This window comes from Semicossyphus pulcher, unplaced genomic scaffold (assembly GCF_022749685.1).
Source record: "Semicossyphus pulcher isolate SPU_LCO1_2020_fin unplaced genomic scaffold, fSemPul1.0.p SCAF_17, whole genome shotgun sequence".
Lineage (NCBI taxonomy): Eukaryota > Metazoa > Chordata > Actinopteri > Labriformes > Labridae > Semicossyphus > Semicossyphus pulcher.
The window spans coordinates 24,048,323-24,063,181 of NW_027211681.1; the positions used below are offsets into that span (position 1 = coordinate 24,048,323).

At 42.6% G+C, this 14,859-nt stretch overlaps 1 protein-coding gene across 1 annotated transcript in view; it reads left to right on the top strand.

Annotated features, from left to right (window-relative positions):
- LOC138595049 (voltage-dependent T-type calcium channel subunit alpha-1I-like) overlaps positions 1-14,859 on the top strand; it is a 197,237-nt gene that overhangs the window by 26,703 nt on the left and 155,675 nt on the right. Inside the window, exon 2 of the mRNA XM_069666367.1 lies at positions 7,763-7,874. Within this exon, the coding sequence (XP_069522468.1) occupies positions 7,763-7,874 (112 nt within the window). The remainder of the gene's footprint in view (positions 1-7,762; positions 7,875-14,859) is intronic.

Consider the following 14,859-nt stretch of genomic DNA (forward strand, 5'->3'; position numbering starts at 1 on the left):
ACCGTTACCAAACAGCAATATTAGCTTTCAGCATCTTTCTTGGTTATGATAATATAAGTTAGTGAGTGGCTAAATTTCTGATCAATCGAGAAACAGTGCAATGATAACGATTCGTTAGATTTGACCTACACACTGTAACACAGCGGTTGAACAATAAGCCAACATTTGAGAGAAATGTCCGCAGTGTGAACATGTGAGGACGAAAGAAGACATAAGTAAGAAATGACTGCTTAATATCACAGAGGGCAGCAGGCTGATGATAAATGACAGACTCATAGAACAATTTATAGCTCCTGTTGTAAACGGTCATCCTGACAATTATCAACATAACCTTTACTACCTGTGTGTGTGAGTGTGTGTGAGTGTGTGTGAGTGTGTGTGCAACTGTTCTGACCTGACAGCTCGGAGGAAAGAGGAGCTGACATGAGACGCTGTGAAGCATCACCGTGTGATATCCCATGACATTTTCGGCTGTCCAACACACACACACACACACACACACACACATATATATATATATATATGTATATATACAAAAACTACTGCAAACACACACACACACACACACACACACAAACACACACTCCATCCACCCTTTAACCAGTCAGCTGTAATGGATCGAAGAACCCCCTGATGGAAAATTCCAGGAAAGAAAAAGACCTGTCAGCCTCTCAGGCATTGTATAGTGATGGAGGGAGGAAGAGGATAGATGGATAGAGAGAGTGGGAAACTGAAAGATGGATGGCTTTGTGAGAACATTTTGAGGGGAGATAAATGTTTAAAGAAAGAACAAAAGAACAGGAAAGAAAAGCAGGAAACGATGTTAGAATAAATGGCTTTATGTTGAATGTGCTGAGAGCAGCACAGTTAAGTAATTACAGTCCAAACTTTAAGTGTTTCTCTGTTAAATCAAAGTGACTAATTATATTGACAATGTTACTGACTTGAGGTTGTTGGCTGATGAGAGGTCTATGGCTTAGGTTGCCGCAGGATGAATGAATGAATGAATCGGGAAAGCATTCTTTAGCATTAGCAGGGGAAGAAAAGTAATTTAGTGCAACACATCCCCCAAACCAAAATGACTATCCCCCTTGCTCCCTCTCTCCTCTCATCTTTCTCTCTCTCTTAATCCGTCTCTTCGTGACTATTTACTCATTTGATAGTCGATTGGTTGCTGTGGAAACCGGGGGTCGTTTGCCTCCAGCGTGTCTCTCTGGATACAATAAAAAACAAGCGAGCGAGGGCGAGGGAGGGAAGAAGGCAGAGAGACATTGAGAGAGGGGGAGAAAGAGTGACGCCACGCAGCGAGGTATTAAGAATTCATTTAGCCCCCGCTGCCACGCACTCTCAGCCTCTCAGCTCGTTCCAGCTCTGTCACACTGAGGGTTCAGACACATCCACATCTTTTGGGTAACGGTCTCCAGTGTCACTCAGTTCTATGTGGCCTTTTAAAATCTTTGATTTGTTTCCAGACAGGTGCCCGGTGTAACTGAATCTGCTTCTGGAACTTTGGGCCGGATCTTTACTGTGTGGGTGTTGACTAGGGGATGTCAGAAAAATGTCGAAGGGCTGTAATAAGTTAAACCGCTAAAGTTTATTCATTAAATATTTCATCTATTGATTGATTAAAACGCCTCTATGTTTTGAAATGTTACTGTTAACGCGATGTCTTTTGGGTTTTTGAACAGCTTTGAGTGTTGATCGAACAAAAAGAGCAATTTCAAGGCGATTTTCAGAGCTAGCGAGGGCATTTTTTTTACATTTGAAAGACCTGATTCATTGGGAAAAAAATGTAAAGATTAATCAAAAATGAAAATAATCATAACCTAAAACAGTTTCCCCTCCCTTTCATTTAAATAAATGTCTGTTAAGTCACTATCTGTCGCCGAATGAGGTAACACAATAGTGGTTGAGCCTAGCCCACTGATGAAAGCCTTTTCATTTGCAGTATTATGGACTGGGTTTCTGGTGCTAAGTGGCTGCTTTTCCGGTCTCTGCAAGTGTTGCGAGTAAACAGTAATCTACTATGGCTGAACAAACAAAGAAAAGATGGATGACTACAGATACAACTTCAACAATAAAGAAACAAACTCGACGCTTAGATGAAGTCAAACAGTCTAAAAAGGAATGCGACCGTCAGCCAGGAGATCTTCGAGATAACCACTTTAAGAATGAGAATCACAAGCCTTTTTTTTTACACATATAACACTGTAAAGGCCGCCTGTCATTATGCAGGGTTTGCTTTTTATACACACAAACAAGTTGCCACAGTTGGTGATTTGAGACAAAGTGTCGAAGTTCTGGAAGCAAAAATGGTGACTCGGACAGTGACATTTTTGTCTGCTGTTGATCCTTATTGCCTCTAATTCCAGGACATTTTTGTTGCTTTAGGTTTGCTGCAAGGTTTTAGGTTTGTGTATCTTCTTTGATGAGTTACCCGGTTAGTGCAAGTTGGCCACACATGTAAGACAATCCTTAAACCATACTACACACCCATGCCCAGTCCTTTCGGCTTCGCTATTTAGATAGCTGTTGACTGTGCTCTGGTACTACCTCTCTTCCTGCGCCTCCATCTGGTCTGAATCTTTTTAAAAATAAGGGCGGGGCAGACTAAAGGTGCAAAAAAGGGGTCAAGTAAAATTTGCCAGCAAACTTGTATTGAACTGGTATTTTACTTTAAAGATATAAAATCTGAGTACTTCTGTTTATGGCAGGTTTATTTGCCCAAACATTGCTTGAATGCTCTTGTAGAAGCTTTCCACTTCAACATGGCAAAAAAATCTATTAGTGCAAAGTGTAAATTCTTCACTTTTTGACATCAGAAAGCTGTGAGAAAGCCCTATCAGTCACACTGTAACTCCCAGCTATTTTAATGGAGCTGCTCTGTGGCCCACATTGAAATACTGTAGGTGTTCCCGGCAGCTTCAGGTAGTAAACGACCGCCTCTGCATGAAACCTACTCTGGAATCACTCCTCGGTTTAAAAAGAAAAAAGGTTAAAGAAAGAAACGGTGTCTGAGTGAATCTTCAGCTGTCTGTCTGTTATTGGAGCTTTGAATTCCACCTCATCCTCCACCACGTTGCGGTGTTGATTTGCAGCGTGTGTGCATGCGTCTCTGTGAGGGGGAATAAAAAAAATGATGCAGAGCTTCCTCGAAGGCACCTCCACTAATTGACTCATTTTTCAGAAGTTGAGGCAGACAGACTCCTGCACATTGTTAAAGGCAGATCATGTAGAAGCAGCGTTCATGAAAAGTGAAACTGGAAAGCTGGACGACTCGTAGAAGCTGCTTTGAAAAGAAAGCATTTGGCAGAGAAAATAACCCAGAGATAATCCTTAAAGCGTTAGCCCATGGGCTGTCATCATTACTTAGACTGGGGGAAATAAGAAAGCGCTGACCTGCAGTTTTATCCGGCCATGCTTTCACATTAAAATGTGCATCAGATTGGAAAGGCTGCGCTTTCTAGGTGGTGTGTTCACAGGCGCTGCCTGAAGGGCTTCAGCACCAGCTCAGTGACACCTGCGGATGATATCTCTGTCCTCATTAGGAAGGGCCAGCAGAGGAGAATAGCTGAAGCTGCAAAAGTGTGTGTGTGAGTGAAAGTGTGCCTGTTAGCCTGCAGTGTGTGCCTGCCTGTGGAATGATAGCGTACTTTGAATATTTGTTTCATTTGTAAGTGGACCTGAAATTCTTTTTTTTTTCAGGCTCCTCTCGTTCACTAATCGTACTTCATATTACACCTAATGAACTAAAGTTCCTATATAACCCACTTAATCGTGAGCCAATTTGGATCCATCTGCAGCGATCTCAGATGCTCAGAGCGACTGCTCCTGCTGTCAGTTCTGTAAGAAATGAGGTGAGATAGAGGAAACATAGAGTCTGCTTGCTGTGGCGTTCAGGGGCGATGGATGATTCAAGCAATGCAGGACATTTATTTCTGTTAGAGACAACCGAGGGTGGCAGGAAGAAGCGTTAATTTGATGACCAGGGATGAGATGATGATATTGTGCAGAACTTCCAATAACATATTACACAATAGAATAAGTTGTTTCTCTTCCCTAAGTTGTTTTATTAGAGGAGGTCATCGGGTGACTGCTCTTCAGTCGGTGGCTCGAGTCCAGTCACGCTTTGTACGCCAGTGTCTGTAAATGAAAGCAAACTATTTGTTTTAATTTCCCATATGTATCTCTACCCAGGTCATGTAGTCTTAGTCCTAAGTTTTAAATTCAAAGATCTCAGTTTTATTGTATTTAGCGGCACCTTGATTTTCCTGGCTGACGGTCGCTTTCGTTTTAGACTGAGTTTGTTTCTTTTTCTTTGGATTTTCACTTCTTGTTGAAGTTGTATCTGTAGTCATCCATCTTTTCTTTGTTTGTTCAGCCATAGTAGATTACTGTTTACCCGCAACACTTGCAGAGAGCGGAGAAGCAGCCGCTTAGCTCCGCCTACCTCTCTGGCAGATCAACTACTGCTGGCTGATGGAAAATGCGTCACTAACTTGTGTTTTTTTTTCATGAAAGTTGCACCCAGTCTGTGATACTGCAAATGCAAAGGCTTTCATCAGTGGGCCACAGGCTCAATCACCATTGTGTTACCACATTCGGCAATACATAGTGACTTAACAGACATTTATTTAAATGAAAAACTTATTATATCTTTAACACACAAATAAGCCAAACTCAGCCGACCCCTGACAAATCTAAACCTCTGAATAACCTATGATCTCACCTCACAGGCATTTATATCCAATTTAGTTTCTTCTATGAGCACATTTTATCTTAATGTACTGAGATATCTTATTCTGCCTATTTCTCTGCAGTTTAACTTAATACTTCTACTGAATGTAAGGTGGTGTTTGATTTAAGTTCAGGCACATTGAGTTTTATGCATCATGATTCAGTTCAGAAGATAAAGTGTATATTTTCCTAATGGATCTTTCTCACATTACTGTAATCGCCGTGTGTGATGTTGGTTTGGCCGTACAGTTCGTTAGGTTGGATGTATTAGATGTCATGTAAACACTGCAGCTATGTTACTGCCTTCCAGCAGTGCTGAATATTTCTCTTTGAATGATCCCCATCAGCTGACACACATTGATTTAATGTTGGACTTAATGTGAGACTTAGTACGCACAATTGAAGGCGTGTGTTTGAACGTGTGCTCATGTGTGGGCGGGCGAGTGTGAGCGTTTTATGTTTTAGAACATGTTGCACGTGCAAATATCCGTATTTGTGCTCTTCTGCTCGTGTGTGTGTGTGTGTGTGTGTGTGTTAATGAGTGGGTGTTTGTGTGCATGTGTTCATCTGTGTGTTTATGTGTATGCATGTGTTTTGCCCACTCACAGCCTATCTTTATCCGTGCTGTGATATCTACAGTAGCGCACGTCTTTCACGGAGGGTTCAGGCCGGGCCAAGAGAAACATGTTGAGGATTTAAGCCTTTGTGGGAATTCTGTCTGTTCAGTCCTGCGCTGTGGTGAGCTCAGAGAGAACAGAACGGGTTCCATTTCTCTTTTGCTGAAGTTGCTCCTGTGTTGTAGTCTGCTGGGGGGAACATTTCAGCATCCTGTGGTGTACCGCCTCGGGGAGGGATTGGACCTCCTGGGCTATTACAGCACATCCTCCCTCACACGCTTGTTAGCCAAGCAGTGCGCTCGCTCCCTGAACACACTACGAAATGCATATTGAATCGCTCCGACACACTCTGCTTGCTTTGTTTCTGTTCCTTTCTCTCCGGGATGCAGCTTCGTTTGGCATGTTCTGCTCGCTCTGTTAACCTTTCCTCTAAACAAGCGGTGGTACTTTGCAAACATTTGGCAATGACTCTGTTGTCTGTCGTCCGTTCTTCAGCTTAGTCTGAGTGGTCAGACTCCTCATAGGAACTGCTGAACAAGTAGGGTCAGATGGGTGTTTTGCAGATAATGGTAGAATTCATTTCTGTTAGACGTACCCAGCATCTGTTAGAGCTTGTTCAGCTGGCTTTCTTTGGGGATGTGTGTGTGTGTGAGCGTCGGGGGAGTAATAGAGTGAAATGGGCAATTGCTTGTTTAACAGTGTCCACGTCGTAAACATACATTCATTGCTGCTACATCCTCTCTTATATCTCTTCTTAAGGCTTTAACAGCAACATTTGGACAGCAGTGAGAAAAGAAAAATGATGACCGGCCTTAAAAGTCAGAGCTGTGCTATAATTTTGTGACTGAATTGGACTCTGCAAGGTTCACCTTTCATTGCTCTAATGTTGCTACAGTTTCTACAGTTTAACAAAGGGATAACTTTGAAGCTGTTGAAGTGTTTTGTAACACATTGGTGAAAATGTTCTGGAAGGAAGAGGACCACAGGGGTGATTTGACGCTGTTCTGTAAGAACGGAAAACACAGCAGCTTTGGACAGTTGCCCTACGCTTCAACATATGATGATCCAGTCAATGATACTCCGTCACAGTCACTCTCAGGTGCACCGGGCTTTCAACCCACTCCTATGTAAACCCACCCACAGCATTTACAGACAAAAGAGCAACCTCTCTGAGTGACTTCCTAAAGAGACCGATAAAGTACGCTTGGGTTGGCAGTTGGGGACAATGGATGGGTTGAACAAAGCAGGACTTTCACCTTGGAGACTGGGGTCTGAGTCCTGTGCGACACAAAAAGTCAGCATTGAGCTATTATCAAAACACACCATGTGTTTCCTGCACTTAACCAAGTTATTTTGAGCCTGAACATAACCAAATCTGGATTCGGGAAGGGAGAAGATAGACCTTAAAGCAGATGTAAAAGGGTAACTTAAAACATCTGCTAAAGGGTACCTTGAAACTTAACGCTTAACAGCGCCTAAACCTAACCAAACAGACCATTCCAAGTAAACCACATGTAGGAATAGAAGAGAACAGATACTATCTTGTGCATCTGTATGAGATGTTGAGGGGCCATAGCAAAATTGCGCTATTTGCTGACCAGGTATGAGAATGTGTTGGCCATCGCAGTTACCTCTCTGGCATCAGTTTTGCTTGCGCAGGGCTCCATGGTTTAGGAAGCAATACTAGATATGAAATGTCTGGTCAGAGTTTCAAAATAAAGCATTCAGGTCAGCAAAATAAATAGAAAATGTAGGTTAAACTTTCAAAATAAAGCATGCATGGATGTGCATAAATAACTATCACATGGATAATGTTGTGATGTCGAAGTTTTGTAATGTTTAGGCAACAAAACAACTTTGTTGAGGAGTTAAAAATACTCCCTGCTCTGCTCTGTGCAGGCCCTCATACAGCCTCTGCCTGAATGACTCAGTCAGCTCTGTCCCTTTAAGAAACCCCGCCCTGGCCTGCTGAGGCTGCACTTTGTGACGTCACAAAGTGCTGCATGTAGAAAAACCTGTGTGAAACCTGACGTTCACAGCAGCCTGCAGACTGAGCTGAGATGCCTGGGGATTACTCCAACATACTCTTACCTTCAGATTTGAAACTTCACCCACATTAAGTGTGGACATCCAGCCAATGGTTGGAGTTCTACCGTAGTACTAAAGCAGCAATGCAGTCTTTGAATGGGTCTGTCAACTCTTTCCCTTCCTGTTATCATTATGGAAAAGAAAAGCATGTGCAGGGAGTCACACTGAAACCCACACCTATTTATCACCATTCATCACTTAGCTAATTATAAAATTATGGCTTAATGGGTTTAGAAATGATGTATGAAAAGTGGCTGCTTCTTTGTCCTCTGTTTCCTGTTCTGTGTCACTCTGTTCTCCTTAACTCTCAGTGTTTCCACGTGGTTCGAACGCGTGAGCATCATGGTGATCCTGTTGAACTGCGTGACCCTGGGAATGTACCAGCCCTGTGAGAACATCGACTGCTCCTCAGACCGATGCCAAATACTACAGGTAAACACAAACACGTACACACACACACATACGCTCTTAGATTTAGAGAAGCCTGCCACAGAACGTCAAAGCCAAAGCCAAATCTGTGCACATTCAATTGGTCCAACCCTTTAGTCCAGTGTGAAATATCTCTACAGTTATTGGTTAGATTATCACTAAATATAAATACGTACATACTGAATATTAGCATACCAACATTGTCATTATGGCAATGCCAATCTTGGATCCCATCCAATATATAGTCTTATATAGTCTGATGACGATATAGCCTCTGGGGACACCTGTGAACATGCCGGGCCATGTAGCCGGCGGTTAGCGATGAACGTCTTCCTTTTCCACGTGCTGCATTACTTACAGAAAAAGAACCCGTTTTTCATGTGACTGACTTTAATTAACGGGTCTTACCTTTGCTGAACTTTCAACATCATAATGCAGACTTGTACAAAAGTCAAAATGAAGCTTTGTCAGGTCTGTCCTCAAGAGGAGAAGAAAACTACTTTTAAAATGCTCGTTTGTTGAACGGAGGTCAGATCGATCATTTCTGATGCATTCAAGGAAGTCGGAAATCTGAACACTGAACCGCTTTCGTGACACCGCGTCGGGGAATTTATCTCAGGTTGAATTTTAGATCTAGAGCAGATTGTTAGCTGTTAGCGTGCAGATGTGTGTTTATAAAGATTAATAAGAAGCTAAATCGTCGTCTGATAGGAGCCGGGCACATTGCGTTCCGCCTGCTTTTGCTTCCCACACGGACTGTTTCTCCTGCATACGCCGCAGCCTGCTGATACATGATTGGTCAATATTACTCGGTCTACAAGCGTACTACAAACGTAAGCCTACAGATTCTACATTCCTATGAAGGATCTGTAAATAGAGATTTATGACCATGTTAATCTTGAAATTCCTCTTAAAGTATTTTGTTACTGCAGGTAGGTGCAGCTAAGGGGAGGTGTTTGCTTTAACTTCCAATACTCTTGTGTGTTAGTGTCTTCTGTTTAAGGTGCAGTGAAGAGATGGAAAAAAAAGGGACAAAGTGAGAGATCACACATTTTGGGACATGAGCCGTCCTGCCCCTCAGCAGTGATATCTCCATTACTAATGACAGCGTCACAGCTGGATAACCTCTTCAAAGGGCTTGAATCTGTTCTGTGCTATCTTATTCCACTCAAGGTTTTAATTCAAGTTATATAATGTACTGATAAACCAGAAGAGGGGAATTTACCACAGCTAACACCATATATTCATGCTGAAACAAAGATCGAGTTACAAATGACTTTTTTCTTCACCAACACTTTTTATTATTGAAACAAACTTTGGAACTTAACTTTCATTTATCTTGCATTTTTGCAGCTTCACAGAGCTGCTGGCGTGGCCGAAGCCTCTTGTTTTCCTTCCTTTCTGAACCATTGCTTTTATATGTGTCCTATATATTGTTTACTAAGTTAGACAGGCTCATGTATATTTGATAAGAGGCTCGACACACATACAGTCAGGCTGTAAAAAAGCACTCAGAAACATGGGTTAACAAAGCTGCACAAACACTCACAGTCAGCCATGCATATTTTGTGTAGAGCATCCACAACAGCACAGCATCACGCAAAGACAGCCGTGCAGAACAACATAAGAAACAGACATACTAGATAGAGTTTGCCTCTAGTCTTCACATGTATCCATTATTTCCTACATATTCCTGTTGACACACGAAGAAAACACGATTTCACACGCACACACAGACCCTCCCTCTCTTCATCTCAATCCTTCCCCGTCTCGCCCTCCCCTCTGGCTCCCTCCCATGCTCCATGCTGGGGCCAGTAACTCTCTCAGTGACTCACTGCTAGCATGTGGTCTTTATGGTGCAGCGAGCATGACTTTCTCACATGCAGCACCAGCAGCCTCCCCCCGTCATCTCGCAAGAGGCACAGAATACCTTCTCACTGATGCCAAAGGTGGACCGAGTGGGTGTAACGTCTGTGCGCGAGCGTGTGCACGCATGTCTCCAGTCTGTCGGTGTGAAGCGCTTGTTGAATCACTCTGTCGTCCTGTGTTTTTCACATTCTCACACGAACACACACAAGGCTGGGCACTCATCATGTAACAGCCAACACACACAGCAGATTGATTGGGCTCCCTGGGGGAAGTGGCTGGTGAGTCGGACCTAATAGAATTTCTTCTCCATGTATCTATAGACCTTATTCAATATCAGCATGGATTTAGAGGGCTACAGCGCCACAGTCAATACCGTCCTCTTAGAAAATCCGTCGTTCAATACCATGATTTCAATGGTGCCTCACCAGCACAATCTATAAGCTCTACAAATGTGGACTTAAGGATCCTTTGGATGAAATGGAAAAAGACGGTTAAGAACACTACTTTTTTTTAATTTGACTATTTTCTTCAACCTTTTCTGAGACAGGTAATCACATTGAGACGCGGGGTCTCATTATAAAGAAAGACCTTGTTAAGACAACAGCAGCAAAAAACAATGTTACAGACAGACAGGATAATCAATACACTGACAGCGTAGAGGAAAAACAACAAAAGGGAACAGTGAAAAGTGGCAGGTGGAAGTCAGATTTTCAGATTCCATGAACAGACAGCCAATCATATTTAGTCTGACACTTGGGTTCTCTACACTTTTTGCATCTTAGTTTGATCAGTCAGAGTCAAATGCAACATAATCTCTCTTGACAGATTCTACATATTACATAGTCTACATAGTAGAATCTGTAGGCAGGGATGTGGATTTCCGGGAAGGCAAGTGTTCTGGTTTCCGTTTGAACTTGGCTCGTAGTCCGAGTAATATTGACCAATCACGTATCAGCAGGCTGGAGTATTAAGCAGGAGATACAGTCCGTGCGGAGAGCAAAAGCAGGTGAAACGTAACGATGCTTTGACTTATTAATCTCTATAAACAGACATCTGCAGGTAAGTTCAGCTAACAATCTGTTACAGATCTAAAATTTAACTTGAGATGAATTCCCTTGACGCTGTGTAACAAAAGCCGTTCAGCGTTCGGATTTTTCTCGAATGCATCAGATCCATCCGACCTCCGTTCAACAAACAAGCATCTTAAAAGTTTTCTTCTCCTCTCAATGACAGACCTGACAAAGCTTGAATTTTTTACTTCTTACAAATCTGCATCATGATGTTGAAATTTGAGCAAAGGTAAGACCCGTTAATAACAAGTAAATCACAAAAGAACGGTTTCTCTTTCTGTAACAATGCAGCACGCGGAAAAGGAAGTCTTGACGGGAAGTCTTTTATCGCATACCGCCCGACACGTTCACCGGTGTCCCCAGAGGCTGTATCGTCTCGACTACAGCTGATGGGATCCCAGATTAAATGCAACAAAAAGTTTGCTCCTAAAGATGCTTCAGGACTTCAAGCTTCTCCCCGTTCTAGGATGAGGGTTGAGAACAAAACAGAAATGTAATTTGCATTTGACTTCCTTCTAGCTGTACCATGACCTGAATGGCTGAGAGTCTTCATAGAGATCACACGTCGTGCTGTGCAGAGAAACACTGTTTTCATCTTACTGAATGGGGAATGTAAAAGAATCAATAACAAGCCCTCAGAAAGAGAACTGCATGCAAATAGCGTCCTTCACCACACATTAGGAGCACAAATGAGTGCTTGAGCGTGGACTCAAATGTTCCAAGGCCGAAACACTTGTGTCCTAAAGTGTCTTGTAGAATAGCAGCACTCTTTGATCTGATCACTGGCTGAATTACAAAAAGAATTAATTTGAAGCTGTGAAAGAGCTGGATCCTTCAGACACAGCTGTGTAGTAATTTTGTGGTATAGGGCTAATAAAAGACCAATAAAAGATGGTATGTTTTCTCGCTCCAAATCCATCCTTATCTGAGCAAAGCTAAAGTACTGTAACAAGTACCAAAAAGCCTTCACTATGACATAGAGGCATTTTTTTCTCTGGCAACCGTTTTATTTTTAATCCATGTGACAGACTAGTTACATCTTGTTTAAACAATGAATTTGACCTTTTTCACCAAATGGCTTCCACTGCTTCCAAGTGTTTTTCTTGTCACTTTATGTTGGATGTATCCAAAAATCCTCCTCTGAAAGCTTTAGAGGACGCATGGAAGGTTAATTAGCTTGTCTTCATTTAACCTGCACTGGCAACCCAATACCTGCCGAGATGTAATACGTAATTTAAAGTCGAGCTGAAACGGCATTTCGAGAGTATCTAGCTTCCATATCGTGACGTGTTTCCGAGTGAAACAGGACGTGCAGGTGGGACATATCATTAGAGGGATTTGATTTGATCGTTGAGAAGTGGGCGTAGACAGACGTTCTCCACAGCGCAGTAGCTAGCTAACTGACCGAGCGTTCTTGGTGCTCTGCGGCTAAATGTTGCAGATTGATTGGTTGAAATTGGTTGGTCCTTGCTTACGTAGGCACACGTGATATTTAGTTTTACTGAAAGAAAAAATGATCGGCTTTTGATATAAGAATATGAAGAAATTGATTTTCTGTATTTTGGCCTTGGTATTTTGGTATTTTTGGCCTATATTGTCAAATAGATGCACAATATTACCGGGGATGTGATCTAAAAGGATAAAAATGACATTTTTAATTTCACCTCGACTTTAAGTATGAAATAAATGAGGTGATGTAGAGGCTCTCTTCAACCTTTTTGACCATTCTAGCTGTATGGCTTTATCCATACTGCTGCTGGACATACTGGTTAAAATTGTAATTTGTAATTAAACTTTGGTTTATGACCAAATAACAGCCGAAGTGTTTACATTCCCATCTGCCTGAGCTGTACTTTGCTAACTAGCAAATGTTAGCATGTTAGCACAAAAACAAGATGGGGAACATACCTGCTCCATTTCATAAAATTAGCTTTGAAGTTGTGAGCATGTTAGCATGTTTAGCCTAAACCATTAAAATGGCTGCAGAATTGTTTGTCCCTGTAAACAAATATTGACTGATATATCGTTGTAAGCTGCACGCTGGTGCAGTGGTTAGCGCTGTCGCCTCACAGCGAGAAGGTTCCTAGTTTGAATCCCTTTTCAGACCCTTTGTGTGTGGAGTTTGCATGCGTAGGTTCCCTCTGTGTACTCGGGCTTCCTCCCACAGTCCAAAGACTTGCTCGTTAGGTTCATTGATGACTCTAAATTGCCCCCCGTAGGTGTGAGTGTGAAAGGTAGGCATTGCTATCACAGGGGCTATTTTGGCATCACTTTCGTACAATAGGAGCAGTTGGAGACGCGTTGTCCATCTATATATACAGTCATTGTTGTGACCACGCCTCTCGCCCAGTGACAACTAGGGTAGGCCAGCCCTCCTGCAACCCTAAACAGGATAAGCGGTATAGATAATGGATGGATATTATAAGTAAAGTATTAGCCTAAAAATTAGGTTTGAATTGGGCTATTCTTGCAACACACACAAATTGAGACGCTCACATAAAGACACACGTGCACTAACACGCACACACAGTTTTCTACCAGCCGAGTATGAAAGGCTTGAAAAGCTGAGAACAAAAAAGAAAAGAGACAGATGAAGGAGGAGTGCCAAACAAGACAAAAGCAGAAAAGATGGATAATGACAGAACAAAGAAACAGGGAGACAAGTGGACCGACAGAAAGAGCAGAACAGAGTGAGATGTTCCATAAGTTGAGATGTGGAAATGTCACTGGATGAATGTTTCTCGGTTCAGCTGACTTCACAAAAGGTAGCACCTCCTCCATCTTCCTGCTTTGACAAAGGTCAAGGTTGCAAACTTTGACTGTTCCTCCACATTAGTAGGCCAGTCTGGCAGCTCTCCTCTCCTCCAGGACTGCTGAGTAGGATGCTTCTTTTCAGCAGCCAGCAACAGGGATCCACGTCGATGATTCAGATTCAGATCGTGTTGCCTACAGTACTTCCCTCTGAAAATCAAATTATAGGCAACGCCAAGCGAGTCAGTTAATCTCTAATCCCCCTGTATACACAGAAAAGAACACCGGCTAATCTCAGCTTTTTGCTTGCAACAGCAATAACACGCATTAGCAAGCTGAGATCTTTGATTTATTTGGAATTTTTTCTCTCTCTTCTTTTAATTAGATGCTTGATTAAAGCTGCGAGCGAGGGGGTGTCGATGTGGGGCTTATCTTTGATTACTGCTCAAACAAATTGTTTTCCATTACCCCACCGTTTAGGGAAAACTGATCAACTGGGGAGTGGGGGAAGGCTGGTTGAGCTATTGAAGGAGAAGAAAAATAGAGGTTTAATAGAGAGAATAAGAAGAGTGAGATGGAGATATTAAATCATCAGGGAATGAGAGGAGAGAGAGGATAAATGAAATGGTTGTTGGAAGAGAGATTGAAGGAAGAGATTGGCGGGGAAAGGAAGAGGACGGAGATTGGGAGAATCCCAGGAGGGTGATGGGAAAGAGAGGAAAGAAGGAGGTTAAGGAAACCTGTATCCTTGTGCTGGATAGGATCACATTTTACCTTCACTCCAAGATTAATATGGGCTGAAAACACTGCAGGATGATCAGGCACCATATCCTCAAGGTTTCATGGGGTTGATGTTATGAAAAGTCTGCATAACATTTTACTGAATGGGCTATAAAAACGGCAGAAAACGGATAAATATGTACATGATGATACTCAAGGAGGCGTCTGTCTGTCTTCTGATGTTTTAAAAAGCTGAAGAGGGGCGCCGGTTTGGCTCAGCGGTTAAATCGGTGACCATATACAGAGGCTAGAGTCCTCGATGCGGCGGCCCCAGGTTCAACTCCTGCCCTCGGCCCTTTGCCGCGTGTCGTTCCCACTCTCTCTCGATTTAAAGGCATAAAAAGCCCAAAAAATAATCTTAATGCCAAATCGCCCGGCTGGCGTAGCAAGTTGAGCAGGAAGGCACTGAAGTTGACGAGGCACACTGGGTAAAACACGGATTAGCTCACAGAGAAACTGCTGCAAATTAGTAGAAAACTCACGGAGGAAAAAGTCCACTAGAAAATGAGCCGCAGGAG